This window comes from Rhineura floridana, chromosome 8 (assembly GCF_030035675.1).
Source record: "Rhineura floridana isolate rRhiFlo1 chromosome 8, rRhiFlo1.hap2, whole genome shotgun sequence".
NCBI classification, from domain to species: Eukaryota; Metazoa; Chordata; class Lepidosauria; order Squamata; family Rhineuridae; genus Rhineura; species Rhineura floridana.
Window position 1 is genome coordinate 133,967,837 of NC_084487.1, and position 16,040 is coordinate 133,983,876.

General features: G+C 39.9%; 1 protein-coding gene across 1 annotated transcript in view; it reads left to right on the plus strand.

Annotated features, from left to right (window-relative positions):
- Window positions 1–16,040, plus strand: part of DYRK4 (dual specificity tyrosine phosphorylation regulated kinase 4) — a 110,250-nt gene that overhangs the window by 41,100 nt on the left and 53,110 nt on the right. The window contains exons 5-10 of the mRNA XM_061637885.1: window positions 2,205–2,209; window positions 5,671–5,808; window positions 9,226–9,309; window positions 11,313–11,462; window positions 12,595–12,597; window positions 14,754–14,874. Of these exons, the coding sequence (XP_061493869.1) occupies window positions 2,205–2,209; window positions 5,671–5,808; window positions 9,226–9,309; window positions 11,313–11,462; window positions 12,595–12,597; window positions 14,754–14,874 (501 nt within the window). The remainder of the gene's footprint in view (window positions 1–2,204; window positions 2,210–5,670; window positions 5,809–9,225; window positions 9,310–11,312; window positions 11,463–12,594; window positions 12,598–14,753; window positions 14,875–16,040) is intronic.

Here is a 16,040-nt window from a genome sequence, read left to right on the forward strand (position 1 = left end):
CCCTGCATGTTTTCATAGCTACAAGAATGCAAATTTGAACCTGTATTTGAGATATTCAGGTTGAAATATATTTATGGGTGTGTGTGTTAATGTAAATTTGGTTAATATGCATAACAACCAGCCACTGTGCACATTCACCATAATCTGTCCATGGAGAGAAAGCTCTGCACATTTTCCTGTCAATATCCATACTTTGCCACAGGCATTGGGGAATGTGCATACTTCTATTGCATTTTGTATATTCTCTTGGCAATAAGCACATTCTCTGGTCTCCAAGAAATATGCCTTTTGTTTTTATCTGTTTCAGAGGTGGGTAGCCTATTGCCTACAGATCACATTCCATCTACTGTCTAATTTTATGTGACTTGTGATACCTTTTCGCACTACTCAGCTGAGTACTGGTGAACAAGGGTGTGGCTGCATCCTCCTTTCCCTCACTGCTCAGCTGATCCTTACAGATCATCTGGAGGGAGGTTTAACCTTCCCCATTCTATTCATACTAGGAATGGAGCTCATTGCCTAGTTCTGATCCACTTGTATTCCAGTAGTCCATCGTTTGATCCTGATCCACCCTTTTTTTGTTCCCACTTGCTTTGGCACTTGCCTATTCGATGCGCTGTGGGGGTGATTTGAGCCACTGGGGGGTTGGTAGTGAACAAAATTTGCACAATTTTAATGTAAATACGTAAATGATCACGGTGTTCCACATATTTTTCATATTTACACATCAGTGAGCCAGATAATTACCTGTACATATATATTTACCTGGATGATCCTGTAGTATTACATATGTGAAGCATCATCAGTACGAATAGTGACTCTGGGGTGAGTGGGAGGGAAGGGGTTTTTGTTTATTAGTTGTATTTCTTGTTATATTTTAAAGTATAAGTAATTAAATTAATTAAAAATCACCTTTGAGTCTGTCTAAATGATATGCTGTTGAATGAGTCCCTTTCCTTTCACTATTCGCTATTCTTGTTTTCTTTGCAGTGCTATTTTAACTTTTTTCCTGTTAAATTTTAAGTTTTCTTAATTAAAAAAAAATAGAGGAAATTATGAAGATAATTATGTAAAAGGGTGTTCTTTTGTAATCCATGCCAATTGCAGCCATGGCTGCAAAAATCTGTGTCAATTACAGCCGGGGCCCACTGCAAGAAATGTGCCAGTCTGAAAAGTTAGGGGACTGTTGAATTCAGTCAAAATCCAGCACGAAATCCAATTTAGCAGATCCATCTATCTATTCATACAGCCGAGCAGTGTGAAATAGCTAATAATTGGGAAAGAAGGGGTATGACTGCAGAAAGACATTGATTTTATCTGCAGTCAATGAAGAACACTCATCCTGTGCTGCTATTAATTTTTCCCTGTAATACTTGGCCACCATAGGAAAGGAGACTGAAGCCACATTCTCCTTTCCCCACTGCTCAGCTAATTGGCAGGAGGGCATACCACATCTCACATAATTAGATGTGTGTGCATGTATGAGGGAGAGAAAGTGAGGCAGGGGAGATAACAAAAGCGCTTCCCACCATATCCCCATCCCCATCCATCCTCCCTCTTTCTCTCTCTCTCTCACACACACACATGAGCGCATGCCCATGCACACATGCACAACATATCCTCTCTTTCTGGTGTGTTTGTATATGAATGAAGAGTTAACTATCTGCAGCCTTGTTCACTATGTTGGGTTTAAGCAAGCTTGCATGCTGCCCCCTTTGATAGGGAGATGTCCCCTCTAGCTAAAATTGGAGAACATCTCTATAATTGTTTACCATGATGTAACTTCCTAAAGGGTGGGGCTATTTACCTTCTCTTCCTCTTTCCTTTGTTAAGGGATATTGATCCTTTTTGCATATTCTCCATTAAGTGAGAGGCTGGTGCGTATATTCTTTGCTAAGAAATAGGTCTGCAAACTGTTCCTATTTCATTTAAACCAAACTGAGAATTAAACCAGATTTTTTGTGGTTTTATTTTGCACATTTTTAGTGTGTTTGTTTCCCCCTTTCCTCTGTATCAGACACTGGTTTTAAAAGAGACTTTTTTGGCTGTTTTTTTTTTTCTGAGTCAATTTGCAAACCAAAGCTCTTCTCAGACCCGCAAGAAAGAATGTATCAGCATGACAATAAAGTTCTTGCCAGGAGATTGCCAAACTGCTGTTAACTTTGAACAATGAAAGAGCAGGATAAGGATTGCTCTAGAAGTAGACGAAGTTTTTTCCTGTGTTGAAAAACCAAAGCCACAGGAAGATGCCCAAAAGATAAGGGATTGGGAAAAGGAAAATGCAATTGCAAAAGCCATTATTTTTTATATCCTTGAAGATGATCAGCTGGTACATGTTAGTGAATGCAGCACAGCTGAAGAAATGCTGGATAATGTTCAAAACTCATTTGGCTTTACAAACTTTAAGTCTCAGACAATACTGATTCGAGATGATGAAGCTGGGACTTGAGACAGAGACACTGTGAAAAAATATAAATTCTTTGATTACTATACGATTCAGATGTTACACAGAAATAGAGGTGGGTATCATCAGCATACGGCTGACACCTCACCCCAAATCTCCTGATTTTGTTCAAGGGCTTCATATAGATATTAAACAGCATTGGGGACAACATGGTACCCTTTCACACCCCATAACACAACTGCCAGGGGGCCAAAAGACAATCACCCAATGCTAATCTCTGAAAATAACTCTGGAGGTAGGATCAGAACCACTGTAAAACAGTACCACCAATGCCCATCTCACTAAGTTGGCTCTGAAGGATACCATGGTTAACAGTATCAAAAACTGCTGAGAGATCAAGTATGAACAACAGGGTCATACTCCCCCTGTCCTCCCAATAAAAGTCATCCATGAGGGCAACCAAGGCCTATTACCAGACCTGAACCCAGATTAGAATGGGTCAAGATAATTTGTTTCATCCAAGAGTACTTGCAATTGCTGCATCACGACCCGCTCAATCACCTTTCACAAACCAATGGGTCCATGGTCAGCTTTTTCTGGAGTGGTTGGATCACCGTCTCTTTCCGTGTAGCTGGACTCACTCCCTTCCGCAACAACACATTGACCTGGAGGGACTCGATCAAACCCCCTCAGCCATCTTTAATAAGCCAAGAAGGGCAGGTTTCAAGAGGACATGTTACTGGCCACATCATCACAAGCACCTTGTGCATGTCACCAGGCCTCATCAACTGAAACCAATCCTAAGAAATGGCAGCAGATGTTGTACTGGACATCTCACTGGGGACTACATTAGATGTGGATGGGGCATCAATGGATGGAAGCAAGAAACCCTCAAAGTGCCTGCAAACAATTCACAGTGGGCCTCCAAAGGGTCTAAAGCTCAATTTCCTGACAATATGGAAAAGCTCCACTGTACAGTACTTGAGGATGCAATGGTGGCAGAGAAGAGGACCTTCTTCACCACCCTCACTGCCACACAGTAGGCATGGTTATGTTTTACTCGTGCCTGATCAGCCTCATAGCATGTCTTTTGCCACTTGAGCTGTAGCCATCATCCAGCCTGTTTCATTGCCCTTAGCTCACTGGTGTACCAAGGTTCAAATCGAGAGCCTGATGCTCGTTGCTCTACAACATGACAAGGGCTTTAACAGGGTCACATTTTCCATTGACTGGGAACTCTCCCAGGGCATTCAGGAATCCAGTGGATTCCATTAGTCTCTGGAGGTGGACCATCTTAATCTGTCCACCATCCCTGCAGGGGAGGATCAGAGCCGTCAGTCTAAACTTTACCAGGAAGTGATCTGACCATGACAATGGTGTGACATCCACCCCCCCATCTCCAGAGCACCCCTTCCTCCATCTCGAGCAAAAAGCAACTTGAAGGTGTGCCCTGCCCTATGCATCAGGCCAGTGACAACTTGAGACATCTCTATGGGCATCATGAAGTCCTGAGCTGCAACACTAGAGGCAGCCTCAGCATGGCCACTGAAATCAACCAGGAATGTTTTCTGGGCTCCTGCAATACCACAGCTGAGACGGCCTCCACTAGCTCAATCAGAGAAGTTGCCAGGCAGTAGGGTGGGTGCCCAAGTTTACTGTCTCCTTGGCCCAACACCAGGTGCAGGCCCTCACAGCCAGAGTGCTTTCCTGGTGACAGAGATTGAACTTCTGTAGACCACAGAAGTTCCCCCTCATCCCTGCAGCCTGGGTTGCTGTTGTACCCAGGTGGGCAAAGCTGGGTCAGATTAACTCCTCTCAGCTCACCCAACCAGGTCTCAGTAATGCACACCAAATTGGAAACCCTCATCCATGATGAAATGAGTGTGGTCTTATTCTGTACCGATCTGGCATTAAACTACAGCACACAGGCCATTGAGCACAGCAGTCTTCTCTTCTCAAAGCTAAACAGGCCCAGTTCTTTCAGATTCTCCTCAAAGAGCTTTGGTTTCCAGTCCCCTAATCATCCTGGTTGTTCTTACTGACTTGTCTAGGAATTTGGCAGCTTCTCTGAACTTTCCATCTTACTCAATGCATCATCCTAACTCTGAACTAATGGTGGCAGTAGCATCACAGCAGATGAACTCCACTACTGTACAAGTAGATGCACCAACATCTATCCAGTCTACTACTACTGCCCAATCTCAGATGGAGCCTCAGCATGTCTCACCCAACCTTTCCTTGAACTGCCTCTTTCAAGACTCTATTTACCCTGTTGTTCAAAGCAATGGCAGTTTAAGGCTTGAATGCTGCTGAGGATTCATCAGCTTCATTGGCTCCCCCCTCATTCAGAGTGATGAAGCTTCTTTCAGAGTTTCCAAAGGTGAAGTTTGAATTTGATATGACATTTTAGTACAAAACGTTGGTTCCTATGGCTAATAAGTATGATTGTTAGAGCAACATATCATTGATCAGTTGAAGATTCCTCTCATTTTGTGAGGCCATTGTGGGACTGGTGAATCATTTGAATCTAAGGGACTCAGATGCACAGCTTAAAAACATATGGGAAAGTGAGATGGACCCGGGCTTGAGGTGGGTTCATGATGCTAACTCCTTATCAGGACAGTAGCTGCAGCTTCAATCTTCATGACAGCATTGTTACTTGACTGGAGGACTTGTTTATTTATTGTTTCCTGCCTTTCATAGGTCAGCTTCGGTATGTGCCACCTGAGATGCATGGGAGAGGAGATATTTTGTTTTACCATGAAACAGTCTTCTACAAGCCCTCTATCATTGGTTGGGCTGTTGAAATGTCTCTTCCTTATTTTGTAGCAGAGAGTGTATGCGTGTTTTCCTGTACATATTAGGATAGCTTTCTTCTGTATATCTGTTTTTCTCCTGTGGCTTGTCAAAAGAACATTCCTTCTGAGCAATGGGGAGCTAGAAAACTCCACAAAATCAAACACCACTTTTTGTGCCTTCAACAACAAGGTGGAGCTCAGCTTCCACCTGAGATCATCTTTACATGCACATAGAAAATTGTTTCATGGTAAGACCAAATGCTTGTTCTTCAAGGTTTGTTGTTGGGATTATAGCCCAGAGAATGTACAAAAGCCTGTTGAGATACACACATTCACCAAGGACTGTTTATTGTCTGGGAAATGTTCACAGTTATTTCTTCATGGCCAGATTATATACACATTCTCTAAGAGAAATAGTGAAGATGCAGAATGGATAGTTGCTCAAAATATTTTGGTTTGCTGTTACAGTCACTACCTGAGCCCAAAGGTATGGTCCAAAGACAGCGGGAAGTACCTCTTTTAATTCCCCAAGAAAACACGTCCCTGACACACAAGTTCAAGAAAGGAAACTTAGTATTGACAAATCTTAAGGAACGGCATCAGCAGGTGAGAGACCAGTGCTGTTTAATTTTTTATTTTTAGTAGTTCACTCCCTACCCATTGATCACATGGAAAAAAGTTGATTGGTCCTGCCAACACAGTTGCTGATATGTTCCCCAGAAGCATGGGATTCTATCTTGAGGAAGATGATACCATTCTAGTGTGTGCAATTAGAGTGTTTGTAATAAAGAGTTCACTATGGTTGAAGTAAGATTCTTCCTTTACAGACAACGGACCTAAAAACACCTCAGGAGTTAGCATGGCAACAGCTACTAAGGCTGTTCATTAGATCTAGAGTTCAGAATAACAATGCAGTCTGTACACTCTTCCCTGCTAGTAAGTAAGGTTTAATCTTCCTCTACCAAAATGAAGTTTTTCCCTTCAAATTGTGATCCCCACCCCCTCAGTCATTATCCAAAGTGAAACCGCATTATGCTCACCTGCATTTGCTCACTTTCATCCATTGTTAACTGTTCTCTCTCCTTTTCTTTACTCTGTGAACTTCCATATACTGCTGGTATTTTAACAGATGTATCAAACAAGGTCTTTTAAGGTTATTATGTATACATATGGTGCTTTAAAGTGTAAGGAAAAATGTTAAGACTCTGGCCCAAGAAACTTACAGTTTCTAAAATTTACTGGTTCTAAAATTTCTATGGTTTTTCTAAACTAAAGTCCTATCTATGATTGTGATTACTATGTATATTCAAATAGAACTGGTAGATGCCTATCACCCTGTTTATTTAAGTTTGCTAGATATGGTATACCATGATGGGGTAGTGTTGAATTCCTGAATAAGTTTAGCTAAAATGAGACCAATAGTCTGCATGAATTTGATCCTTTTCAAAAACCTACTTATATTGTTCACCTGCAAGGTAAAGCTCAGCAAAGAATTCCATAGAACAGTTTCGTCTGAAGTGTGTGTGTATTCCCAGCAGTGCTTGGATTCTTCTTGGGATTTTTCTGCTCTGCTACCCCAAATCCAAGAAGAAGCTTGGCACAATAGGTGTTGAAACTGGAAGTGTCCCACAGCCTTAGGCTATTTTGTGAAATGGCACTGTAATTTCAAATGATAATTGAATGTGTGAATGAGCTATTGCATATCTAACACCACAGACAGAATTTCCATCCCATCTAATGTAGCTTCACAACGCAATTCCTTTCAGTGGAGTCAGGTCAAACATTCACGTGTGAACAAGCTTTAATCTTCTGTTTTCTAAGTTAAGCAACCATAACTAAATTTAACCTTTGCTTGAATGTGGTACTCCATACCCTGTCATCTTTTTTTCTTCTTTGTACCGTTTTGGTTTCCACAACATCCCTCCTAGTATGAATAATTTGACTAGAATTGTAATCAGTCTTTGATGGTGGAGATGGAAGCAGAGTTAACTTGCAGTTTATATAGGGTGATTAGGATTTGTTTTATTTTCTATCTTTTGAAAACACAACTATTTCTCAAGTGGGCACATTCTCGAATGTCCACCTGTCAATCAGCTGATATCACTTCTGACATCATCAGCTTCTGACATCAGCTGATGGGCAGGAGGGCAGGGCTCTGTTCTGCATAGTATGTGGGTGCTTGTTCCCTGCTGGAAACAGGTGCTCGCAGCCGATGCAGCAGTTTTTAATGCCTGCTTGGCAGCTGAAGAATAGGAGTTAAATTCTGCTCAGTTTGGCTGTCCCCATCAAAGCCCCAAGCGTATTTATTTATTTATTTTTGATTTATATCCTGCCTTTTCTCCCAGCAGGTGTGTGGCTGTACCCCCTCCCATTTAATTTAGCTTGTGAGGCTGATCTTGATGAGAATCTGGCCCATGAAGCCAAAAAGGTTCCCCACTCCTAAGCCTATATGTATATAAGCAAAGCCGTTATGCCACATATTATGAGTGAGGTGGAGGAGGAACACACACCTGCTCTTCACCATGCAAAGCAGATTGGCATGCTGGGTGACAGTCTATGAACTAGCATTAATTGCATATTGGTTACCAATTAGTTACTGGGCTAGGTTCAAGGTGCTGTCATTGGTGTACAAAATCCTATATATTTTGGGACCAGAATATCTAAAACAAAAGAAAAGAGACCAGTATGAATTAAAATTGCGTTAATTCACTATGGATAATCAAAATTCAATCTGTACAACCAATATGATTATGATCTACATAGTTAACATTTTGGGTTTATTTTGTTGGTTATTTTGTTTATGTTGAAAAGGATTTTATTTTAAAAAAGGAATACCTAAAACATTGCCTCATTCCCTACATCCCTAACCAATCACTCCAATCTGCGGAAAAGGGTATCCTGCAAATACCATGCTTTCAGGAGAACAGGGCTTTTAGTGTGGTGGCACCCACTCTTTGATACTCTGTCAGACAGGAATGTTCTGTTGTCTTTTCAATACCTGTTAAAGACATTTCTCTTTCAACAGGTCTTCTAAAATCTTTATACCAATCTATCTTGGATTTGAATGTTATGTATGTGCTGCTGCTTTAAAACTTATAGTTTTCAATTGTTTTTATATATATGGCATTGTTTTAACTTTTTTATGTATGCATGTGTTTTATGTTTATATGTTATTATAATGTAAACCTCTTCTGAATGCCTAATGGGAAGTGATTCATAAATGAAATAAACAGATATATAAAATAAGATTATAGTTCATGATGCAAAGTTCTGTTTATTTTGTGTGTAATTTTTTTAAGCGCTTCGGAGGAGGGTAAGTGCTAACCAAATGAAATTTTCCTGTGATTCTTACATTCTTTGATTCTGGTTTTATGAAGATAAAAACAGTAAGGAAGAGGCATCCTGCTTACACTTAACATCAGTGCCTGCTAGAGAGACTCCTTTGTTATATGCAACCAATATATTTCAGTGTTGTTGGGATTCAATATCTGGCCAATAGACTTTAACATTAAATGTCATCTGGGCAAAATTATACTAAGCTATACTAAGAAAGAACCCCCCCCGCATATATATATTTGCTTACATTCATCCATAGAATTTGCTACTTTTGAGTAAATAATGAATGATCCGGATATAACACTACTATGAGGCAATCTAAAACAATTTTCAAAGCTGAGTAGAAGAATAAGGCATCTAACCTAGAGCACATAGTCTGTTGCTCTTGCCCTGTTCCTGCTCATTTCAGTGGATTTGTGCAAGAAATCATTGGATCGAGTCCCATATTTATTCATTTGTGCTTGGGGGGGCTATTTGGATTTTTCACTAAAATGTATTTGTCCAGCTTCATTGAAAAATTGACTTTATTGTTGATGTTTTGGAACCATAAGTATCAAGATAGTGTACAACCACGTGTTGCATTTAATTTACTGTAAACTGATGTATATAGAGTGCCTAAGAATTACAATTGTACTAGTAGCACTTAAACAATAAGTTTTGTACGCTTAATATGAACCTGTTTTCTAGTCTTCACAAGCAGAGGCAGTTTCTCAGTCGCAGCTGCCATCACAAGAGAGCAGTCGCATGGGATCAAACAGAGTTTTCCGTCAGGTATCTGAACTTTGAATTCCTGTAAAAGAAGATTCCAGTACTTATTTCAAGGGCCACCTTGAAGTACTGAAAAACAGGCTGTGTCAGAGTGATTGGACCATTAGGGATGGTGAGATGGCCCACTGCAGACATTTGATTTTAGTTCTATCATTAAAGGGCAGCAAATGTATTTTAGTTTATTCTATTTTTACCACATAATGATATCATTTGGGTTTCTGTCTCAGGTACTAAAGTACCGCAGGCCATAGTGCTATCACTATGAAAGTTTCTCAGTGGTTATGAATTTTTCAAAAAATGAAATTTAAACCTGACAAAAATTTTGTTTCCATAGAAAAATTTTCAATGCATTGTTTATTTCCTGACTGATCCTTTTAAAAAAATAAATGCATATTTTATTATCATTAATAATAACACATAAGATGATAAAACCAGAATATAAACATAAACCTCATAAAATAAAACAATAAAAGCAGTTAATAAACACATTCATTTTGATGAATCTTTTTTTTAAATGATTCTGAATATATTAAAAATAGGATTCCACATATGTGGTGTTCAGGTCACCACTTGGTAATTACAAAAGGCAGTAGTCGGTGACAACCATAAACAACGACCCAAACTTGTTAAGTCCCTTGTACATCTGTACACTAATAAGCTTTGTTTAAGTAGTAACATATTGTCATCACTCTAGTTTTATATCAAAGCTGCAGTTTCAGATGCAACAGTTTCAGATTCAATTCAATGTTCCCAAAATAGAAATAGAATATAACGTCCAGTCTGAAACACAAAAGGCTGTCTTCACCATCATATGACATTGACCAACAAAAAGGCTTTGAAATTAATTTGACATAGATTTCTAGGATGAATAACAAGTGAAATATCATTTTCTAGGTTAGATTCTGTAGGTTAGAAATAGTAGTAACACAGGAAAGAAGCAAAGTAAGACCACTAACAAAGATACAAAAAATGTAATTCTCCAACTTTGGAGATGCAGTCCTGATGGCAAGTGTTGCCACCACTCACCATCTGCTCAGAGGCACATGTTACAAAATTCTTCCAAGCTACAAACGACTGTGAAAGGCAAACCCAAATTGTGTTTGCATTTTTACAACTTTGTAGAGCAGTACAATATCTCAGAGAAGAGGTCGGGTCTCCTGCTCCCTATTCTTTCACTATTATGCCTTACTCTCCTCACAGAGGTACAGTCTACAGAATTCTCTAGGAAAAGGAGCTGATTATTAAGCCACTCTGGCCACTGGAGCTCTATCACTGGAGCTCAATCAACAGTTACCAGCTCTTCACAAACTACACTTCCCAGGATTCTTTGGGAGAAGCTATCACTGTTTAAAGTGGGATAAATGTCTGGCGTGAGTGTGGCCCCCTAAGTATCCAAGCCAAACAGCTGTTAGTTTGCCTTTAGAACACTGACAGTTCGTTCTTACTGAGCGTTCCCGCCCTTATCAATGTTAAATGTCTAAAATAAATTAAAAATCAGCCATGCATTTTTTAAACTTTTAAACTACAGAAGATGAAGGTATGGGGCAAGTTCAGTAATAGGATTATATGTACTCTTTGAACATAGCTGATTTTTAAATAATTTCAACAAATTATGATACCACTGGCAGAAAAAAGTCCAGCAGGGGACACAATTTTTTTACTCTTGTTTTAGACTTTAAAGTCTGAATTCTCTCTGTGTGTTTTCTGTATCACCATGAAAACTCACAGGGTTGTTAAGCAAGCCTTTCGGAGTTCAGAACTACAAATTTTGTAAGGTTTTGTTTTGAAATGAGCTTATGGGGGAAAGCCGAATAACATGGGAGAATGTGAAAAATCTATGCTAGCCTCTTGTGGTTGCATAATTTAAAATATCTAGTTTTATCTGCCTTTCTGTAAAAATTATTTTAACACTTTTTAAACACTATTTTAACGCTTTATGAAAGTGTTAATTTATGAAGCCAAATCCAAGCTATTTCTTTTTGTGCTAACTTTTATTTTTTCATTAGAAATTAAATAGCACTATTAGTGTACTCCCTCACCTGGACTGCCAAGTTAAGACCAATTTGGTTTCAAGTGCTGTGAAGTCTCAGCCACAAGATGCTATCCTTCCACAAATAGCCACAAAGAACTTGCAGAATGTAAATACATTGCACCAGGTAAGCTGAATAAAGTTTAGTGCTTTGTTTTCGTATTTCATTGTTGTAATGTGTATGTACATTGTGGTGTCAGAAATTTTGCCAAGCAGAAAAGGGTGATATCAGGGCAGGCCATAAGGGGACCCACAACAATTCTCTCACTTGAGCAATATCAAGTAGCTTACGGCATTGGTGGCAAGGACTGGAAACCTATTCGGCACTGGTTAGGCCTCATCTTGAGTTCTGGACACCGCACTTTAAGAAGGATGCAGACAAAATGGAACGGGTTCAGAGGAGGGCAACGAGGATGATCAGGAGACTGGAAACAAAAGCCCTATGAGGAGAGACTGAAAGAACTGGGCATGTTTAGTATTGAGAAGAGAAGACTGAGGGGAGATATGATAGCATTGTTCAAGTACTTGAAATGTTGCCACACAGTGGAGGGCCAGGATCTCGTCTCAATCGTGCCAGAGTGCAGGACACAGAACAAAGGGCTCAAGTTACAGGAAGCCAGATTTCAGCTGCACATCAGTAAAAACTTAACTGTTACAGCAGTACGACAATGGAACCAATTACCTAGGGAAGTCATGGGGTGTCCAACTCTGGAGGCATTGAAGAGGCAGCTGGACAGGCACCTGTCAGATATGCTTTAATTTGGATTCCTGCATTGAGCAGGGGTTGGTTCAGTGGCCTTATATGCCCCAACTCTATGATTCTATGATCTCTAGCCTTCAACACAGCACAGGGAACCTGTGGCCCTCCAGGTATTTTTGGACTCCAAACTCCCATCACCCCAGCCATCATGGCTAAAGATCAGCAAGAGGACATCGCTGGTTGGCTGAATCCAGAAACCAACAGGAGCACTTCACACTGCAGTATGTAGTATGGAATTTCCCTGTCTCCCTTGACTAACTTCCAGCGTGAGGCGTTCTGTCCTTAGGGGTAGAAGTGTGTGCTTCTAGGCTTTTCCAGGGGGATGCTACATTCTGGATTTCCCTCTTACTGTACATCTTTCCAACTTATAGATCAATATATGCTTTCCATCTTACTTTACACATAGATTACATTGGCTAGTTCCTCCCAGCTGCTGTAGCAGCCAGTGAAGTTAGGTGAGTGAACAATGGGTGTTGATGAAGTGGGAAGTAGACAATAGCTGGTAAATCCACTGGGAATTAACTCCTTGGGGAAGAGGCCTCTTTTCCTTCCTGAGAAAGTCCCATTTAAATCCTACTTGGTTAATTTTTTTATTGAACACAACTTTTAAAAGTGACAGTTACCCTTGCATGCTAGCTTTGATAAGGTAGTTTTTAGCTGCTTTTAATCAAAACTGAAAGCCGGAACTTTTAGCTCTCTTTTTTCACCTACAACAGTGTAACCTTTTTGACATAGGAAAACAGAACCTGTTGTATTAGTGTGTGTTTTAGACAAAGCCCATCCTTTCTAAAGCTAAGCTGACCCTCCCACAAGCTGGATCTGTATTGTGTGGAACTACATAGATATTAGTGGAGGTTTTTTTAACCGATTCTTTAATTGAGTTAAGTCTAGTTTACTGTGGCCTGTCAAAGCTTTCCTGCTAGGTTTCTGTTTCCTACACCTTGAATTTAATTCAAGACTTGGCTTCTAGAGCACAACTACTTTACTATGCTCCTTACTAGCCTGAGCTGCTTTAATTAAATAAATGGGTGTTACTTTCCCTCTCTTTACTCTGCTGCTTAATCCCCCTTGACACTTTGTCAGATGAGGCAGAGATGCTCTGTCAACAGGGGCTCACTGAAGCTTAATATACTAATTGGATAAATTTCTGCTTGAAAAATATTTTTAAAAACTCAAAACATGCCACAAAGTGTGAAGGAGGAATAAAGAGGAGATCAGTGCTGGATTAAAAGACAAGTGTGTGTGTGTTGCTTGAAAAATTAAGGTGGGGAAAAGCTGATTACCCAGCAGAAAAACACACAACACACTACTTCCTATGTATACAGGAACTGCATATATGTGTATATGCAGTGCTTTTTTTGTAAAAAACAAAAGAAAAACAGATTAGGTGCTAATACTTTACATGTATGGACCAGACAGGACAATTGATCATTATACAGAACTACAATTACATTAGCTCAGAACAGTTTATTGAGAGTAAAGCTAAAGAAAATGTTGGAAAACCATAATCTGACAAAAGGCACAATCCAGAAAAAACAACCAGACTAGCCAGAAAAAAGCTAAAACAAAGCAGATTGTGAATAGCTCAAAAAAGGATATTTTCAGTTTAGGTGAATGGGCAAAATGGAAAATAAGATCCAGTGCAAGCAAATGTCATTCACATACTAAGGCAAAATCTCCAAAACTGCAGAACAAGGGACTGAAACTAAGAGCCTTTATGTCTTCATAGACCTTTCCTGAACCTGCATTTGGAACACAGCATACAGATTAGCTCACACAGTATCAAAGATATTATAGAGCTGCGATACATTCAGAAAAGTGCTACTAAATAGTTCAAAAGATTAGTGAACCTTTCCTTGAACCCCCCCCCCCCCATAAATTTGGACATTCTTAATGGGTGGTGAATAAAAAGTTAATTAAAATATGTATAATGTGGAGATGGTGGATAGAGATATTTTAATGGTTGTTTTACAATACAGTACACAGGTTCATCCAATGAAAGTGCTCAGCAGGAAAGACAAAAGCAAGTACATCTTTATACCAAGCATAAATTTTACAAGGTGTGGAGATGGTCACTGGCTTAGATGAGTTCAAGGGGGAATATGGATAGCACTATCAATGGCTGTTAACCATAACAATTGAATGTTACCTCTATGTACTGAGCCTGTATATTACTGAATACCAATTGCCGGGGACCACATGGATTGGGGGGGGGAGAGAAGTAACCTTCATGCTCTGCCTGTTGCCTTACAAAAAGGAATTTTTTTATCCAGCAGTGGCTATTTTATGTCCTCATGCACTACCATTTACATACAGAGAGCCTGGCACATGAACCTTCCCCCATACAAAATCTTGAAAGTTAGATGCCATGCAGGCCATTATTTCTTCACTTACCTCAGAGACTCTCTCTCCAGCCTCTCTACATCCAACTCACCTGCCATCTGCACCTTTTGCATTTCCAAGAACCTACCCCTTATTTCCCAGTTGCTGCTGTACTGAAATAATGGAACTCTCCTAACTCCATGGGGCATGTGTACTCTCTTCTGCCCTTATTAGCCCTCTGCACCATCTCCTCCCACCAACCTGACAACCCTCTCTTCTAACTCACTATTGCAAGACAGACAGTATTTTTTAAAGCACATTATTACCCTTTAACAGGAAAACAGAGCCCAAGGACAGTCATTTCCTTCAAATCTGCCTGAAAACAGTACCAGAGTGCTGTCCAGCAAGACAGAAGCAGAAAAAGCCCATAATCTAAAGCTACCTCTGACTTCAACAGGTACAAACTGTGTGCTAAAAATAATAAAAACAACATGATGGGGGCAACGTTGTGCAAAATGCTTAGCTCCTTTTAAAATGTTTTAAAGCTTTCTATTGGAGTAGAATTTATGTAAACTGTAGACAAGAAACACCTGGTTCAAATCTCATCCAGGGTGGATTACTGTAATGTGGGGCTGCCCTTCAGGTTGGTCAAGAAGCTGCAGCTACTGCAAAATGCAGTGGTGTGATTGGCTCAACAGGGAGCTGCTGAAAGAATTGAACTGGCTGCCCATTAGCTACTAGGTGCTGATTTGGTGTACAAAGCCCTGTACAGCTTGGGACCAGGATACCTGGAAGATTGTCATAAGATATCCTTAACTGATCACTGTGCACTGCAGGCGAGGACCTCCTACAGATACCATCTCATCAGGAGGTCTATTCTGCACAAACATAGGAAGCATACCTTTAGTGTTGTGGCACCTACTCTTTGAAATTCCCTCCCCTTGATATGCACCATCTCTGTTGTCTTTTCAGCACCTTCCTCTTTCAACAAGCCTTTTAGGTAGAGACCCAGTCTGCATCTGTTTTGGAATTGCTTTCTAATATGTTTTTAAGATGTTCTATTGCTTTGTTTTTAGTGTTTTGTCCCTTGGTTCCACCCTGGGTTCCTTCTAGGAGGAAGGGAGGGATAGAAATTTATTTAGCTTATCTAATTAATTAATTAATTAATTAACGTTGACCTTAGGGCAGCCTTTCAGCTTGCCCATCCACCACCCATTTCTAACATGGAGATAATAATAATTGCCCATCTGAAACACGGAGGCAAGTACACTAATTTTTAATCTACCCTTCCTCAACATGGTGCCCTCCAGATGTTTTGGACTACAACTCCCATCAACCGCAGTTACATTATTGCAGAAGGCTGCTTTAAACAGTAACTTTTGAAGGATGTTACTATATGCATTAAAATTGACATGTGAACATAGAGAATAGGAGTCCAGAAAGCTGGTGCCATCAACTCCTGAAGTTGGCCTATAAATATTTTGAACCATTTGCTTTTTTTAAAATATTTAAAATTGTAACTGCTTCGGTAGCCATTGCTGAAAGGCAGTATTTAAATGCATTAAGTAAATAAGTAAGTAAGAAAATAAAGCACTGTATATCTTCAATATTCAGTATTTGATT